Source organism: Paramisgurnus dabryanus, chromosome 21 (genome assembly GCF_030506205.2).
Source record: "Paramisgurnus dabryanus chromosome 21, PD_genome_1.1, whole genome shotgun sequence".
NCBI classification, from domain to species: domain Eukaryota; kingdom Metazoa; phylum Chordata; class Actinopteri; order Cypriniformes; family Cobitidae; genus Paramisgurnus; species Paramisgurnus dabryanus.
The window spans coordinates 7341621-7359788 of record NC_133357.1 but is presented as its reverse complement, the minus strand read 5'-3'; the positions used below and the strand labels follow the sequence as shown (position 1 = coordinate 7359788).

General features: G+C 38.1%; 1 protein-coding gene across 2 annotated transcripts in view; it reads left to right on the top strand.

Moving 5' to 3' along the window:
- Positions 1-18168, top strand: part of scube3 (signal peptide, CUB domain, EGF-like 3) — a 116047-nt gene that overhangs the window by 72983 nt on the left and 24896 nt on the right. The window contains exons 7-9 of one of the 2 annotated variants that reach the window (XM_065269121.2): positions 2135-2185; positions 5349-5465; positions 11578-11700. In XM_065269121.2, coding sequence (XP_065125193.1) covers positions 2135-2185; positions 5349-5465; positions 11578-11700 — 291 coding nt within the window. The remainder of the gene's footprint in view (positions 1-2134; positions 2186-5348; positions 5466-11577; positions 11701-18168) is intronic. The other variant, XM_065269122.2, reaches the window with a different exon arrangement.

Below are 18168 nucleotides of genomic sequence, written 5' to 3'. Positions count from 1 at the left end.
ACTGTATGGCACTGCGAACATGAATTTTAAATTTGCGCCCCTTGTAAGAGGGTTTCTTCGACTGTGTAGACCGATCAGTGTGTGACATCACAATCACGCAAAAGTGATTTAAGAGTAGAGATATCTGTATGCTTCCAAATCACTCACGCAGTACTGTGATGTCACGGGCTCTGCTTAGCACCAGAAGTCAAGAAAGCCTTTTATAGATGAGTACTGATTCCTTGAATTTGGCGTTTTTAGAGATTTTATATAGAGAAAACTAAAACATTCTGGGAGGGTGTTGCAAGGACTGGAGTTGATTTATATATTATATACAATTTTAGTTAAGTAAATATAGACGGTTATTTTCTAGAAAGCTCGACATAAATCTCAATCTTAAATTATAAACTACATTCTAAATAGTTATTTTTTTGATTATGTGATAGAGATGTAGGGTTGGACAGGAGATTGGAAACACTTTCTCACGGGAATCATGTTGTTGGTTTCTCTTCCAAATATCTAAATAATGTCTGCATTACGTCAGTTCACACTGTCCTGCTTGTTTTGAGTGTTTACCACAAAGTGTCTGACTGTAGTCAAACTTACACGTCCACAACCGTCTGCTGTGCTGAATCACTCTTGTATGTGGGAGTGTTGTGTCATCTGTGCATGAGAAGATTTACTCTCTCCCTAGTTCATCTCTGAATAATAGACAGTATGAAACTTGTTAATAGTCTTGTTTTTACTGTATGCGGGAAAAAAGTAGTTTTAACTAGCTAAATATGGTTTACTGGTTATTGTGAAGCCAGACTGGTTTCCATTGCTCAGGATTGTCTTAGTTAGATTGTCTTAAAATGGGTTCTGGACACTAGGGTTGCTCAGACAGCAACTATAAGTCATGAAAACGTTGATCATATGGGTTTAAAAAATACTTTTTCTTTGTTTCTGATTGGTTATGGTGGCGGTACTTTGAGGTCTGGTTGGTTAGTGTTGTGGGACTGTGTGGTCTGAACCAGAGCTCTAAAAGAATACAGCTTTAAAAGCACACAATGATGGCTGGTTTCATTTCAACAAAGTAGTTAATAAATACAGTCAAGGAACCAAGCTGTCATACGAATCTACCACAAGATGAGTGCATTATCATCTCATATTTCAACATCAAATGTCAAGCGATACACACAAGGCTTATGGGCCACCTCCTACTTTTGCCCCCATTGAATAATCGAAAATTGGCAAAAATCCCCATCTTTACTGAACACTAACTAGACCAGACTGGAATGACTGCTAGACCATCTTATACCACCTTTACCCAGCAAACCAAGATAAGGCTCCATAACAACTAATCCCAACTAACTGTTTGCAGAATAAACGTTTTTGTTTACATCATATTTACAATACACACAGATATATAATGTAAACAAAAACTTTTATTTTATTTTATTCTTAGTTGGGATTAGTTGTTATACAGCACTATAAGATAGGCTGGTCTTATGGTGCGTTCACACCAGACGCGTAAGAGGCGGCAAGCGCCTGTGATTTACAAGTTAAGTCAATGCAAAGATGCAAATAGGCATCCTGCGGCGTGGCAAGCACGAATGGCGGGGCACGGATGGCGCAGTCCGCGCGAATTAAGTTGAAAAATCTGAACTTTCACGGATTTTCGCGCTGCATTAACCAATCAGGAGCTTGCTCTAGCAGTGACGTGATTACAGGAAGCGAGCGGAGGCAGAAAAAACAACAACAATGGGCGACAAGCATCATCGCTACTCGAGACATCTTCGCACTTTTACAGAAATTAAAAGGAACTTGTTTGGAAGAAAGTGAGTGAGGAGGTCAAACAATCTGGTAAGTTTACTCAATTTGAGCTATACAAGCTCCTCCCATGATGCGAATTTACATGTCAATGTCTCGAATGATTCGAATTTCATGCGCAAATGAGTAAACTCAAAATGTTCAAGTGTCCAACTAAGTGCGATTATTGCGTTTTTTCCGCCTCTTTCGCTTCTGGTGTGAACGCAAAGTTAGCTGATCTATCCAGCAGAATTATCAATAAGTTTCTAGGGTAACTAAAATGTGTTGAATGAAGCATATGAGTCAATTTTGGAAGACTAAAGCAGTGTTTCTGTAATGTGTGTGTGTGTGTGTGTGTGCGCAGAGGAAAGGAGTATCCAACCGCAGCCCCTGCAGCCACAGCTGTTACCCAATGGTAAATATCTTAATTTTTCTAGCTTATTCCTATTGGCTACCCTCTTTTTCCCATGCAGTGGGCGTGGTGAAGCTCTTACTAACTCACATTGCTCTATTTTCTTGGGCTGCGGGTCAATTCAGCCAAGTCAGGAGATCAAGGATCATGTCATTTCAAGACGTTTAAGATCTGCAGAATAGCAAGGTCAAGAATATCCTGAGTGTTCTTCTTGAATTGCCTGAATTTGAACCTGAGCCCAACTTTGCTTGTGACCACTGATTTAACTTGCACCTTTCTAACTAGAAAGCATGAGGTCTTCACACTCAAGTCACAATCAAATCGCTGCCGTCTCTTGTATGTACAAGTCAGAGAAGCATTGATTCGCCCTCGGTTTTGGGTTCACTGAGTTTGGAAAGGAGACCGATCGGTTCTGGGATTTATTCTTCATGCTGGCTAATGGTGAAAGACACTTGCCTTGACATGTTTCTCAGTCTGTTTATTCGCATGCATCAAATATACCAGCTCTCAAGGGAAACCTTTGTCCCAGGACCAAAACCTTTCTCACTTTTGTTTCTCTTGCTGTCAGCTCGTGGCATTTTCTCGCCCTGGAAAGCATTGCTGTTCCTGCAAAACGCTTTTGTTTGCACGACAACCTTTTCACATCAGAGCGGTTTTAATGGCGACCGATATGTTTGGTCAAAGCTTGGATAGACCTGTGCCAACAGCTGTCATATGCCACCTGAGTTAAAACTATTTGGTGAATGTTTCTGACTTGTTCCAACCCTTTTGTAAACTAGTTGTGCCAACATTTGTAAATTCTTGAGGATGGTTTCGCTTAAGCAAGTTGAAACTTCCAATTACACACATACACAAGCCAATCTGGATTACATGTATACTTGAACAAAAACACAGTGTACTTTTTTGCATGCTAGTAGCTCTTCAAACTTTAGTGTGTACTTTTTCTTTTTAACGTCTACATGGAATTCATATGTCAGGAAAGAGGTCAGGTGAGATGATCTGTTCTCTTAAAGAAATGACCTTTATTGCAATTAATAAGTGCATCGCTTTAGTAGAAATCCTATTCCCTGAAGTTTTCTGAAAGACGGTTGTGCGTTTGCAGGCGGCCTGCTGGGCACGAGATAATTAGATGGGTTTTCTCCATAAGACCTTGTCTTTCACTAACATTTAACTCATCTAACATAGTGGTGCATAGAGAAGCCCACACAATGTTTTCAGAACAAGAAGTCACGCTGGGTAAAAAAATGTAATTACTAACTGTGGAGATAATGGCTGTATTGAGATTCCAAGCACTGGGATGCGACCAAAGCCGTGTCATTCATTCAGTAAGAGTATTCTGACAGATAGTTTGGGGTGTTTTTCAGTAAGAGCGGGTCTCGGCATGCATGCCAGTCTATGTTTTGTCTGTCTCGCCGGGGGAAGGTGTGAGATGCTTGATGTTTGAAGTGCATGTATGAAATCTAAAAAGAAGGTATTAGGGTTGTTTGTGGAGCCCAAAGTCGACTCAGGTGTTTTACTACAGTATATAGATTAATGTTATGTCAGTGTTTCTTTAGCTCAATTGGTAGAGCATTGTGTTAGCAGTTCAAAGCAGGGTTGCCAAGACCATGGTTTTCATGCGGATTTGGGTTACTGGGGTTGTTTTTGTCCCACGAGTTAAAGTTGAAAGGATTTTGTTCTTAAAGCCTCGTTCAGACCACCAGCAACCTTCTCGACGTGTGTCACCCGTCTCTTTCAATGAGGCGTTTTTAAATCTCGTTGTCATAAACAAATGAGTGATCTCCACTGCTTCGCTCCCATTGGTAGTCGCTCCTGAAAATCACTCCTCATTTGCATAAAGTTAAACTTTTCTTAACTTTCTCGCATCACTAGACACCCATCCAGTCGCCAACGATAACTTTCGCTTATGTCACCGAAAGTCGCAAAGCTTCCATTAAAATGAAATTGTGGATAATGAACAGTAAACCAGTGGTTGTAAAATATGTATGTTTGATATGTGGCATATTTTGAGTTTTGGTGTATGAGCTGGGATCACTGGACTAGTTTTGCTTGACTTCGTTTTGATTGGCCACTTGGCTGGTTTTACTGTGCAAACCTGGCAACACTGGTGCAAAGGTCTTGAATTAAATCCCAGTGAAAATACATTCATGGATTACATGTATACATTGAGTGCTATGTAAGTCACTTTAGATAGTTTCCCTCTCAGACTGCTCTATGTTAAATTCTTGCACCCCAATGTGACATTAGCTGGGTTTCCATCCAAACATAAAGCAAATCTTTTTGAAATTCGCCAAAAAAACAAACAAATGGGAATTAGGTGCATTTCCATCAGGTTGTGCTAATGATGATGGGATTGGTAACCTAGTAATCAACAGTAAATACATTTAGTTAGATTGGGCACATTATAAATTTACTAGCAGTGCAGCTTGTAATTGCCAAAGTGAGTTCTGTGCACAGAAGAAGGAATGCAAAATTTTTGATGCAGGCACTAACAGCAAGGGCATTATGATGATATTGAGCCCCATGTATGGTAAAGACAACATCAGATGATACAGCTAGACGATCAATCACCGATTGGTTATATATATTTTGTCTGTGTCCATTGCATATTAAGCTGTTCGGGGTCAGTATATTTACCTTGAATTGTTTACCAAGTGTTGAGTGTAAATGCAGATATTGGACACAAGTCACGTTTAAAAAATGAAGCAAGCGGGTCTTTGAATAAACGGATACAGGCAACAAATCAGAATTGGGAATCAAGATTTGCAGTGTCTCTCTCTCTCTCTCTCTCTCTCTCTCTCTCTCACTCTATCTATCTCTCTCTCTCTCCATTACAGTAGACTTTAGACACGTTATTTGATATGTTGTTGTATCAAGTTGTTGGAGTTTTGTGATTTTCTCATTTTAGCTTTCCCCCATTTTATTTCTTGACTTCTTAATTAACAGCTGAATCTGTACGCTAACCGTCCCGTCACCTGACACGCTTATACTCCAGACAGATATTTGTGGCTTGCTTGCATGTGCTGCGTTCACGACTAACAGATCAGACGCTGAAGTTTAGTTCAGATCTGGAGTCGATACAGGAGATGCAGCTATGTGAAGTTTGTTGTGGATCATTTCTGTGATTCTTCAGTATAACTGACTGCTGCCGCGTGTGTTTCTTCAGAGACATGTGCGGTGAATAACGGCGGCTGTGACAGCACGTGTCATGATGCTGTTACTGGAGTCAGATGCAGCTGCCCTGTGGGCTTCACCCTACAGCCCGACCGCAAGACCTGCAAAGGTACACACACACACACGCACACACACACACACACACACACACACACACACACACACGCTCAGATACAAAAACACATAGAGCAACACATTGCTTATGCATAGATCATTAGCTGATGTTTAATATTTCCTACATTTGAATTATTGAATATAATAATAATAATAATAATAGATTTTATTTATAAAGCGCTTTTCATTCCAAGGAATCTCAAAGTGCTACAGTTAAAAATTATATACCACACTCTTAAAACGAATGTGTTAAATTAACACATCTTGTGTCTAGTTAAGGACAACACACCTAGTGTGTTGTCCTTAATTTAACACATCTCTGTGTTATTTTTAGAACAACACACTTTGTGTTGTTTTAACACATCTTGTGTTGTCCCTTTTATTTATATGAACTCTAAATCAGCACGAAATAACACATAATGTGTTAAAAACAACACATAATGTGTTAAATAGTTTAACACAAAGCAATGTGTTAAAATTAACACATCCATGGTGTGTTAATTTTAACACATTGCTTTGTGTTAAACTATTTAACACATTATGTGTTAATTTTAACACATTATGTGTCATTTCGTGCTGATTTAGAGTTCATATAAATAAAAGGGACAACACAAGATGTGTTAAAACAACACAAAGTGTGTTGTTCTAAAAATAACACAGAGATGTGTTAAATTAAGGACAACACACTAGGTGTGTTGTCCTTAACTAGACACAAGATGTGTTAATTTAACACATTCGTTTTAAGAGTGCACAATGCAAATAAAGGCCAACAATTAAGTGCAACAATTAAAATTAGAACCACAATACAAGTAATAGAATAATCAACTTAAAATATGTCTTAACACAAAACATTAAAGGTAGCTGAAAAAATGTAAGTCATAAGTTGGGTCCATTTTGCATAGCGAGTGTTGCCATAGTAACAAATTATTGTCATCAAAGATGAAAAGATCCCATAATAGAAAGTCAGGCCATCTTTTAATAACTATAATTTCATGTGTCTCTATAGTTTTCACTCACCAGAACAAAAACACACCTGCCCGTCTTCTTGTTTTTACTCAGCAATTATAACTTCTTAAATTCTTCAACAAATGCATAGACAACTTCAAAAAGCAGTCAGGATGATGCAGCTAAGGTCAACTAAGAGGTTAATCTGAATGTTGAAGTGAAACTCTGAAATAATTAAATTCAACACATTTAGGGGCGGTTTCCTGGAGAGGGTTTAGATTAAACCAGGAATAGACCTTAGTTACTGGTGTGCATCTCAAGACGAAACAATGGCATTGATATATTTTAAGATATTTCAGTGCGAGCTGATTTCAGTTTGAACAAATCTAACTGACTAGACTGAAGCCCTGTCTGGGAAACCTCCCCATTGTGTCTGGTTAAACTGGATTGCATTGGAAGAAATAGAGAAGTGACAGGAGCTGGAAGTGTAGACTTGTAGATGCATGATGTGGGGATCACTGTCTCGCCTTAAGCACTGGTAATGATACGCTAACAAGAACTGTAAGCAGTATTGAGATTTATTAGTTCTGCTATACTGTAGCAAAAACATCTCCAGACTGCTGGCATAAGAAAACACTCACCATGCTGTTGGCCAGAAAGAGAGAGAGAGAGAGAGAGAGAGAGAGAGAGATGTTTTATTCTGTGCGTAATGCAGATATTCTGTGCAGATGATTCAGACTCTTGCTGAGATGAACGGCTCATTGACTCAGATGATTCAGCTGTAATCAGAAACATTCACTTGAGTTTAATGAAAGCCAACTGAAAGCTGATGATATATTGATCCATTATTATTAAAGAACTTCCTCCTGTTTGAACTGTAGGAGGTCTTGAATGTTTTGTGGCCCTGACCACAGTAATGCTCTGAAGTCACACATTCACTCCATCTGTGTCCACTGCAATCCATTCTGCCCTCTCATCCAACATCTCTTCCAACATCTCATCTCATTCAAGATCTCTTCTAAAATCTCTCCTCTCCTCCAGATTGACCTCTTACATCTCCTCCAAAATCTCCTCTCATCCAACATCTCCTCTCATCCAACATCTCCTCTAACATCACATTTCTTCGCCAGCACATCCTCTCACATCTCCACCAACATCTCCTCTCATCCAACATCTCCACTAACATCTCTCATCCGCTCACATCACCTCTAACATCTCATCTCCTCTCATCCAACATATCTTCTACAGTAACTAGGGATGCACCGAATCCAGATTTTTTAGGTTCGGCCGAATCCCGAATCCACCGTTTAAGATTCGGCCGAAACCGAATACCGAATCCTACTCGCATCCTTATTCCATTAACACAGTAAAACACATTAATGAAGTAAACAACGTCCACAGCAGTGTATTTTTCATTTTATTTAATTTTAACTGTACATTATGCCAGGATGACAAGTTGGAAAAACTATTTTGACATTACCATAAGCCTATGCATAATGAAAGCGATGCGTTGCGACACGCTCGTTTTTACAATAATGCTGAAGCAAGCAGCTCCGCGCTGAAAACTATATTTAACTTTGAGTGAGAAGCTCCGCTCGTCAATGTCAGGTTTCACACGGCCGTCCAATTACAGTGGAGTAGGGGCGGGAGATTACCACAGCAGGGCCGTGCAGAGACAATTGGAGGGGCAGGTGCTTAAAAAATAAAAAGGGCACTTTGCTCGCTGACACGCAAGCACACAACTGAAACAAATAATAAAGTAATACAGAATAGAAAGATGATTTTAAGTCTAACGTTTTCCTTTATTTTCCTTGCAAATAGAGTGAGAGAGAAAAATCTATATAGATTGAGTTTTATATCTATATATTTATGCATTTGGCAGCCACTTTTATCCAAAACGACTTACAGTGCATTTCATTTTGTGTTTGTGTGTGTCAACAGTATATGCAGTTTTGAAATTATATGATATTATTGCATTGTGACATTAAGATATTATTACGTTTACAGGCTTGTGTTTTTGTTGTCATATTTAAAATATAATTTTATTCTATTCTAATCCTGTTCGAAATTTGTAGAGTAGCCTATAGTTTTGAATCGTGTTTGTGTTGTGTTTTTGCACACTTTGATGCCTTGATGACACGGCAAGAAAATAATGACATTCATCTCTCCTTTCATTCATTTTATGAAGCCTCTAGTACTTTCTTTATTTTCTGGTAAACTAAAACTGGTTGCAAAGCTGGAGAGTTTTTGACTGAGTTAATAATTTAGCACGAGTATGGCTATATTACCCAACATCAGCTCACATTGTCTTTTATCAAAGGCGAGTCCAGGAATCGTAAATTCAATATGATACAAAATTAAACGAGTTTTTTTACCGTATTCATCGGATCTTGCTCTTCCAACAAACTCCACGTGACAGGTGGATGACATTAGCGCGAGAGCGATTTGAAATCAAACTCCTCCGTATGATTTCCCGAATATTTCTCGCGATACTTTGATGTCATGTGCGTTTCGGTTCTTGCATTGCTGCGTGAAGTTGAGCACACCTAAAAACTCGAGACAGCTACTGTATGAACTCCCGGCAGAGAACGTCCCTGCCTTTGCCTCATCCATTGTTTTTATATCGGAAGAATGTTTTATTTTCAGCGTGAGAAATGCAAGGTGTGGCGTCACTGGCGTGTAAACTGGCTGAAATGCGTGTGTCTCCCGCCGAATGCATGAGACTTGAGAGCCCTGTTTGCATCTAACGTTGTAGAGATGTTAATACACACAGACAGCAATAAACAAAAGCTGTGCATGCTCTCCTCACGTTGTTCTTGTAAAATAATACTAATATAACAAGCATATCGCTTCGGTTTAATGCCGGCTCGAGGGGGATCCTCCCTGTACTGCGCACCGTGTCGTGCACGTGTGGGCGCTGCTAGCGCTGTGAGCTAGGTAGTGATGATCGTCCCTAAAGAGATTGTCCAATGAAAGGTCAATACATCATCATGTGACTAATTTTATCTATCTAATTTTTTTTTAATTAATTTTACTAATAGTTAGATTGGGCAGGCCTTCACAAAAGGGCATTTAATTACAAAAAAATGCCTTGACAAAAAGGGCACTTTGGTCATCCAGGGGTAAAGGGGCAGGTGCTTGGGCACCCGCCGCCCCCCCCCCTCTGCACGTGCCTGTTCCACAGCAACCAACCGGCTCACAGCTGAAGCATCACAGCTATCAAGCGCTCGGCTGAAAAACAGCTGGAATTTGGCGTCCTCAAGGCGTTTTCAGCCGTGTTTAAAAGTTTTGGTGTGTCCAGCCCCTAAGGCTCACCGAAAGAAAAAGCTCATCTCCACGTCAGCACCCGATGTGTGTAATCAACGGCCGCGTTACGTCAACCAGCGTAGCGCAAGCCTATAGGGTTCGGTTCGGTGGAAAAAAAATCTAGGATTCGGCCGAATCCGAACCCCGTCAAAAAGCCCAGTATTCGGCCGAATCCGAATCCTGGATTCGGTGCATCCCTAACAGTAACATCTCCTCTAATCCAACATCTCCACTAACATCTCCTCTCATCCAAGATCTCTTCTAACATCTCATCTCCTCTCATCCAACATCTCCTCTAACATCTCATCTCATCCAACATCTCTAACATCTCATCTCCTCCCATCCAACATCTCCTCTAACATCTCTTCTCATCTAACATCTCATCTCCTCTCATCCAACCTCTCCTCTAACATCTCCTCTCATCCAAGATCTATTCTAGCATCTCATCTCCTCTCATCCAACATCTCTAACATCTCAACTCCTCCCATCCAACATCTCCTCTATCATCTTATCTCCTCTCATCCAACATCTCCTTTAACATCTCCTCTCATCCAACATCTCCTTTAACATCTCCTCTCATCCAAGATCTCTTCTACCATCTCATCTCCTCTCATCCAAGATCTATTCTAACATCTCCTCTTATCCAACATCTCCTCTAACATCTCATCTCCTCTCATCCAACATCTCCTCTAACTTCTCTCCTCCTCTCATCCATCATCTCCTCTAACATCACATTTCTCCGCCAGCATATCCTCTCACATCTCCTCCAACATCTCATCTCCTCTCATCCAACATCTCCACTGACATCTCCTCTCCTCCAGCATGACCTCTCTCATCTTCTCTGACATCTCATCTCCTCTCAACCAATATCTCCTCTAACTTCTTTCCTCCAGCATGACCTCTCACATCTCCTCCAACATCTCCTCTGTAATCTCATCTCCTCTCATCCAACATCTCTTCCAACATCTCATCTCCTCTCATCCAACATCTCCTCTAACATCTCTTATCCAACATCTCTTCTAACTTCTCCTCTTATCCATCATCTTCTCTAACATCTCTTCTTTCCTCCAGCATGTCCTCTCACATCTCCTCTAACATCTCATCTCCTCCCATCCAACATCACTAACATCTACTCTTTTTTTAACATCTCCTTTTACATCAAATCTTCTCTCACACCTAATTTCCTTTAACGTCTCCTCTCTAATGCCTCATCTTCTCTCACATCTCCTTTATTCTCACCTCCCATCTCCTCTAACATCTCTCCTCTCTTCTTGTCTCATAATTTGTTTCCTTTCATCTCATGCCTCATCTCACATCATTTTCTGATCTCCTCTCACCCAACATCTCCTCTCACATCTGCTCTCCTCTAAATCTCCCCTCACACCTCATTTCCTCTTACGTCTTCTCTGACACCTCATTTCCTCTAACGTCTCTTTTCCAAAGTCTCATCTTCTCTCGTGCTTCCTCTTTTCTCACATCCAATCTCCTCTCACATCTGATCTTCTCTCCTCTTTCTTCCTATCCTCTTCTTGCCTCATCATCTCGTTTCCTTTCAGCTCACGCCTCATCTCACATCTTGAGTCTCTGATTTTATCTTGTGCCATCTCATGTCATATCTCATTTTGTATCTGCTCTCCCATCTTATCTCCCCTTTTGTCCTCCTCTTCTAACTCCTCTTCTCTGTTACAAACAGTTAGCAGAAAGTTTAAGGTGATTATTCAGTGACCCCATTTATCTTGTTATTCTGGCATATTTATTATTCACTCATAATTTGAATCAGGAACCACACTAATCCATTACACGTGTCTTTGTACGAACTATCCGGTGTTCATTACAAACTTTCTCTCTCATTTCAGACATTGATGAATGCCGTATGAACAATGGGGGATGCGACCATGTGTGCAGAAACACAGTGGGCAGCTTCGAGTGCAGCTGCAAGAAAGGATACAAACTTCTGACCAATGAGAGGACATGTCAAGGTACGCTAACCAGTATAAGACTGTATATATTTCTAGTCCAGTAATCTTTGGTGATATTTGTATCTTAAAGCACAGAGATAACATGCAGATTATATTTATTTCAATCTCCAGTGACCCAATAAATCACGATCATGGCACCATAATGCTTTGAATGTAGTAGGTTTGTTTTTCACATGTTTTCACATGCTTGGCCCCCAAATTTGGCAGTGGTGAATAGGTCGGGTCGGCTCGGGTCAGAGGGTCTCATTTACACACCGGGTTCAGGCTTTAATTGAACGCTTGAGGAGATTTCTAGGCCAATAATAGTTTTGTTTGGCCTGTGGTAAGCAGTGGTGCAAGATCTGTGTGACCAAGGAACGACAGGAGAACGTCATTCACAGTCACACTGCTCCAGGCTACAGGTCTGGGGATTAAAACCAGAAATCCTTCAGATCCTCTCATGAAGCTCCCAGCAGTGTAAGTCTCGGCTCAGTGGAACATCTGGACCTTCAGGAGTTCACAAAATAAACACGATGGAAGAAACTAGAAGAATACAGATGAGCAGTAAACAGAGAAATTCAGACTTAACCAGTGGGTTGCAGCTTTTTATTGCAGCTTATTGTGTTAAACTTAACTCATTATACATGAATGACACTTTGCATTATATGCCTTGTCGAGGAGAGATGTGCTGTTATTGGCTGCTGGTGAAGAAGATCGTAGAGACTACTGATGTTGGATGAAAGTAAATGAGACTTTAGAATGTTGTGGTTTGTTGGATTTGGTTGTTGTTGGACCAGTGTGAATTGGATTAAGGAATAATGTATAGGCAGCCGGTTGTTATCGCAGAAATAAGCCCTGACAGTGTGATCATTTTGTATCACACTTACAGATAGATGCACGTTGTATAATAAATGTATTACACTATTTTGTTTAATCATTTGTAAATATAAGGTCATAAATATCAAAAGACATTTATAGTTAATTATTTGTGAAATATGAAATCACAATCAAGCTTTCCAACATGCCGTGTAATTAAAACATCTTCACTGCAAAAAAAATAATTTTCAGCATAAGATTTTAGTTTTGCAAGTCAATTCAACCTACTACTTTAAGTTTCGGCTTAAAAAAATTGAAATAACTTATAAAATCAAGTAGAAATTGTACACTGCAAAAAATTATTATCTTAGTATTTTTGTCTTGTTTTCAGTAAAAACATCTAAAAAAATTTAAATTAAGATGCTTTTTCTTGATGAGCAAAACGACCCAAGAAAATAAGTCTACTTTTAGACCAAAAATATAAAATATAAAATTCGCTTAAATTTGATATTTTTGGTCTAAAAAACTAGACTTATTTTCTTGGGTCGTTTTGCTCATCAAGAAAAAGCATCTTAATTTAAGAATTTTTAAATAATTTAAAAATACTAAGAATTTTTTTCTTGAAAATCAAGCTGTGACTCACATACTGTAATTTTTTTAGTTTTGCAAGTCAATTCAACCTACTACTTTAAGTTTCGGCTTAAAAAAATTGAAATAACTTATAAAATCAAGTAGAAATTGTACACTGCAAAAAATTATTATCTTAGTATTTTTGTCTTGTTTTCAGTAAAAACATCTAAAAAAATTTAAATTAAGATGCTTTTTCTTGATGAGCAAAACGACCCAAGAAAATAAGTCTACTTTTAGACCAAAAATATAAAATATAAAATTTAAAATTCGAAAAAAACTGCCCAAAAAATCTGCCAATGGGGTAAGAAAGTTTTTCTTGAATTTAGTGTTTAAGAAAAATTTTCAAGATTTTTTTGATTACCCCCTTGGGAGATATTTTTGCTTGTTTTATGCACAAAATCGCTTAAATTTGATATTTTTGGTCTAAAAAACTAGACTTATTTTCTTGGGTCGTTTTGCTCATCAAGAAAAAGCATCTTAATTTAAGAATTTTTAAATAATTTAAAAATACTAAGAATTTTTTTCTTGAAAATCAAGCTGTGACTCACATACTGTAATTTTTTTTCAAAAAAATAATTTTTTTGCAGTGTCATCCTGGATCAACATTTTAATCGAAACCCCAAATTATAAAGAAACTCAAACTTTCATATTAAGGATTTTTGTCTTATATTATCTAAAAATTTGTAAATTAAGATGCATTTTCTTGATGAGCAAAATGACCTAAGATAATAAGTCTAGTTTTTTAGCACAAAAATATCAAATGTAAGTGACTTTGTGAATAAAACAAGCAAAAAAATCTGCTAATTGGGTAAGCAAATTTTTCTTGAATTTTTCTTGAATTTAGTGTTTACGAAAAATGTTTTTTTATTACCCCCTTGGGAGATTTTTTTGCTTGTTTTGTGCACAAAATCACTTAAATTTGATATTTTTGGTCTAAAAACTAGACTTATTTTCTTGGGTCGTTTTGCTCATTAAGAAAAAGCATCTTAATTTAAGAATTTTTTGATATTTTTACTGAAAACAAGACAAAAATAATAAGAATTTTTTTCTTGAAAATCGAGCTGTGACTCACATAATTATTTTTTAGAAAATATTTTTTTTGCAGTGTCATCCTGGATCAACATTTTAATCGAAACCCCAAATTATAAAGAAACTCAAACTTTCATATTTAGGATATTTTGTCTTATATTATCTAAAAATTTGTAAATTAAGATGCATTTTCTTGATGAGCAAAATGACCTAAGAAAATAAGTCTATTTTTAGCACAAAAATATCCAATTTTAGTGATTTTGTGCATAAAACAAGCAAAAGAATCTGCCAATGGGGTAAGCAAATTTTTCTTGAATTTAGTGTTTAAGAAAAATGTTTTTTTTTTTTGATTATCCCCTTGGGAGATATTTTTGCTTGTTTTATGCACAAAATCGCTTAAATTTGATATTTTTGGTCTACAAACTAGACTTATTTTCTTGGGTCGTTTTGCTCATCAAGAAAAAGCATCTTAATTTAAGAATTTTTAGATATTTTTACTGAAAACAAGACAAAAATACTAAGAATTTTTTTCTTGAAAATCGAGCTGTGACTCACATAATTTTTTTTCTAGAAAATAATTTTTTTGCAGTGTCATCCTGGATCAACATTTTAATCGAAACCCCAAATTATAAGGAAACTCAAACTTTCATATTTAGGATTTTTTGTCTTATATTATCTAAAAATTTGTAAATTAAGATGCATTTTCTTGATGAGCAAAATGACCTAAGAAAATAAGTCTATTTTTAGCACAAAAATATAAAATTTTAGTGATTTTGTGCATAAAACAAGCAAAAGAAATCTGCCAATGGGGTAAGCAAATTTTTCTTGAATTTTTCTGGAATTTAGTGTTCAAGAAAAACTTTTTTTTTTTGCTTACCCCATTGGCAGATTTTTTTGCTTGTTTTATGCACAATATCACTTAAATTGGATATTTGGGTCTGAAAACTAGACTTATTTTCTTAGGTAATTTTACTCATCAAGAAAATACATCTTGATTTAAGATTTTTTTGATATTTTTACTAAAAACAAGACAAAAATACTAAGATAATAATTTTTTGCAGTGTACAATTTCTACTTGATTTTATAAGTTATGTCAATTTTTTAAAGCCGAAACTTAAAATAATAGGTTGAATTGACTTGCAAAACTAAAATCTTATGCTGCATATTTTTTACAGTGACAATATGCAATGCAATAAATACAAATGGGCAAATCTTTCTTTATCATTTACCAGTCAAATTTGTAAATTGGACAAGAAGATTTCCCTTAATGACAAAATACAGGATTTCTCTAATACTAAGCATTCTTATAATGTGCGTATGCAGTGCCCCCCGAACCACTAGGTTGCCACCTTTCTCTTAATTTATGCGGCGTTGCACAGAACGATTGGCGAGTGACAGTGCTATCCCACGAGAGCATTATGCTTGCATAACTATCAGTCTGATCTCTTGGTACTTTGATGTCATATGACAATCGCTCTGTGCAAGCCCTGTATGCAGTTTAACACGCTTATCGAGCATCTTGATATAACAGGTAACAAAGTTAGTATTTGGAGCATAAAATACAGAAAAAGCACATGCATGCATGATCATATCACTGTATTATTTACTGCCATACGAGCCACAAATTAAAGCTTGCAGAGCCGCATGACGCTCGCGAGCCGCACCATGAAGAACATTGCCCTAACCCAATTCTAAATCTAACAATTTGTCTATTCCTCCAGAAAACAGTGTGAAGTGCACTTGAGAGTTTGCATTTATTTCCGACAGAAATATTTTGGATTAGTTTATTGCGAAATCTGGACAAATAATGGACAGTATCGCTTTGTGGCAGTGTAGCGTGAGAATTTTAATTTTATGTAGTATTTTAATTTGAATAAAAAACATGGGACCCCCCTAATTTATATTTTTGTGCTTTATAGGGGGTTTCTCAATGCTTATAGGAGGTCCAGGACCACCCCAGCCCCCCCCCTCTTAATTCGAACATAGGTTTTAACAAACTGTGTGTTTCCCTGCTGTCATCGTCCTCGTCCTTCAACAGCTCTCTCTCTCAGACAGATCAGGACACATTCCTCCGTCGTCTTAAACGCTTTCTCAAGTGTGTTTAAGTGAAGCTCTTATCAGATGGCTGCTTGTCTTGAGGTGCGACTCACAGATAAAGCCTCTATCTGCTCTATATAAACAGACCGGCTTTCATTTCCCCCTCACAATGCTATTGTTTCAAAGCTTGAGATTAAGAGAAACCTGCATCCTTAAGTCCTGAGGGGTGAAAGAGCTGACATGCACATTTTTCTTTGTTAATAGTGTTTGCTAAGACAAGCGTAACTGTTCATCTTGCTTAGCTTTTTATAATCTCTAACCCTGAGTAGTGAAGTAGTGAACTTTAGCGAGTCACTCGTCCAACACGCAGTTTGTGCTGCAGGTATAATTGACACTGTAAATCGTGCAGGTTTTATACATACGTTAGATAATAAATCAGATTTATCAAAGTCATGCAGTATAAGCAAAATCTGAACCATAAGCAGGATATTACAGATTTAAGAGTGAAACAAGCGAAACACCAATTACAGTATAGAACCTTTCTATGATCCTTTGTAGTCGAAAATGGTTCTTTAGACTATAAAGTCCACGTAAAGTCATTTCAGAGAATTGTTTAACACATTAAAAACGTTATAAATGTATTACTGAAACACGTTACAAAGAATGTGAACTATTTAGTACTGAATGGTGGAGTTAAACCATAAGGCAGTTTTTGTTCAGTATTATGTGGGCGGGGCTAAAACAGTGGCTTGATGATGCACCGGAGTCACCGAGCATGGCCCCGCCCCTAACACAATCACAAGCATCCATTCAGGTGGTAGTGGTATTTGTAAGTTAAGAGAGACCCCGCAGCTTCCCGCGAGTGGGCGTGGTTTCAGCCTCGACAGTGGACACGCCCCCAGAGAATCCTGCTTGTTTTTATAAATATTTTTTTTCATTTACATTTGTCTGGGGGGTTAATACCACATTTTTCTTTGGTGTTACAAACTGAGAGCACATTTAATATCGCACTTTACACCGACTTTAAGGACCTTAAAAAGCCTATGTGCCAATGTGTTTTAAAAACCACATAACAGCTTGGCAACCAAATAGCAACACCCTGGCATCTGGCTGCAGCACCGTAGAGTTTTGGCATTTACAAGCACAAATTAATATTTTAATTGTTTAGTTTATTATGACAAACCCTCAGAAATGTTAAGATGAAAAAATCTTTCTGTGTGTTTCAGTATCAAACACTGACCTGTGCAGTGATGCGCACACACACCTCTGCTGTCATACACCTGCATACTGATGCCCGGGCATCCCAAAATAAACCTCCAAGTGTCTTTGTGGCTTTTTATACAGTCAGCTTGTGCTGCCGAGACAACAGCTGTGACCTGATGTGTGAAAGGTGTGACGTTCTTTAGCAGGATGTTATTGGCTATATATATATATATATATATATATATACCTAAAGGCGAAAGGTATATTTATGTCATGCTGTTCCTGTAGCTTAATAAGTAGAGCATTTAAATGGGGTTTGACCACAGTGAACGCACATACAGTAGGAGAGAGCGGGGTAAGTTGTCACACTTTTCACACTGTCTAACGGCGCATTCACACGGGGCGTCAGCGTTAACGCTTCCCATTCACTTTTAATGGGTGAAGTCATGCGTTGCCGAACTGAATTGTGGATCCGTCGGCGTCGCGTCAGTGTCGTTGCTCTTGGCAGAAGTTGAACATTTCTCAACTTTTCAAGTGGCAACGCGTGCGTCAGCCAATCAGATCGCCTTATGCAAATAACCTAGGCAGAGCCAGCCAACTAAGTTTATGGAAGATCGGAGCATGTGCTGCGGCCACTGTGATTGGCTGTTGGCCACGCTTCAGACAAGCCTTCCGTCAAGCGTTTTATTGCATAAAATATAAAGTGCAATTGTTTTACTTTTTAAAATAAAAAAATATGTGAAGTGTGCAAATGTCAGATCAGAGCGATCTTGA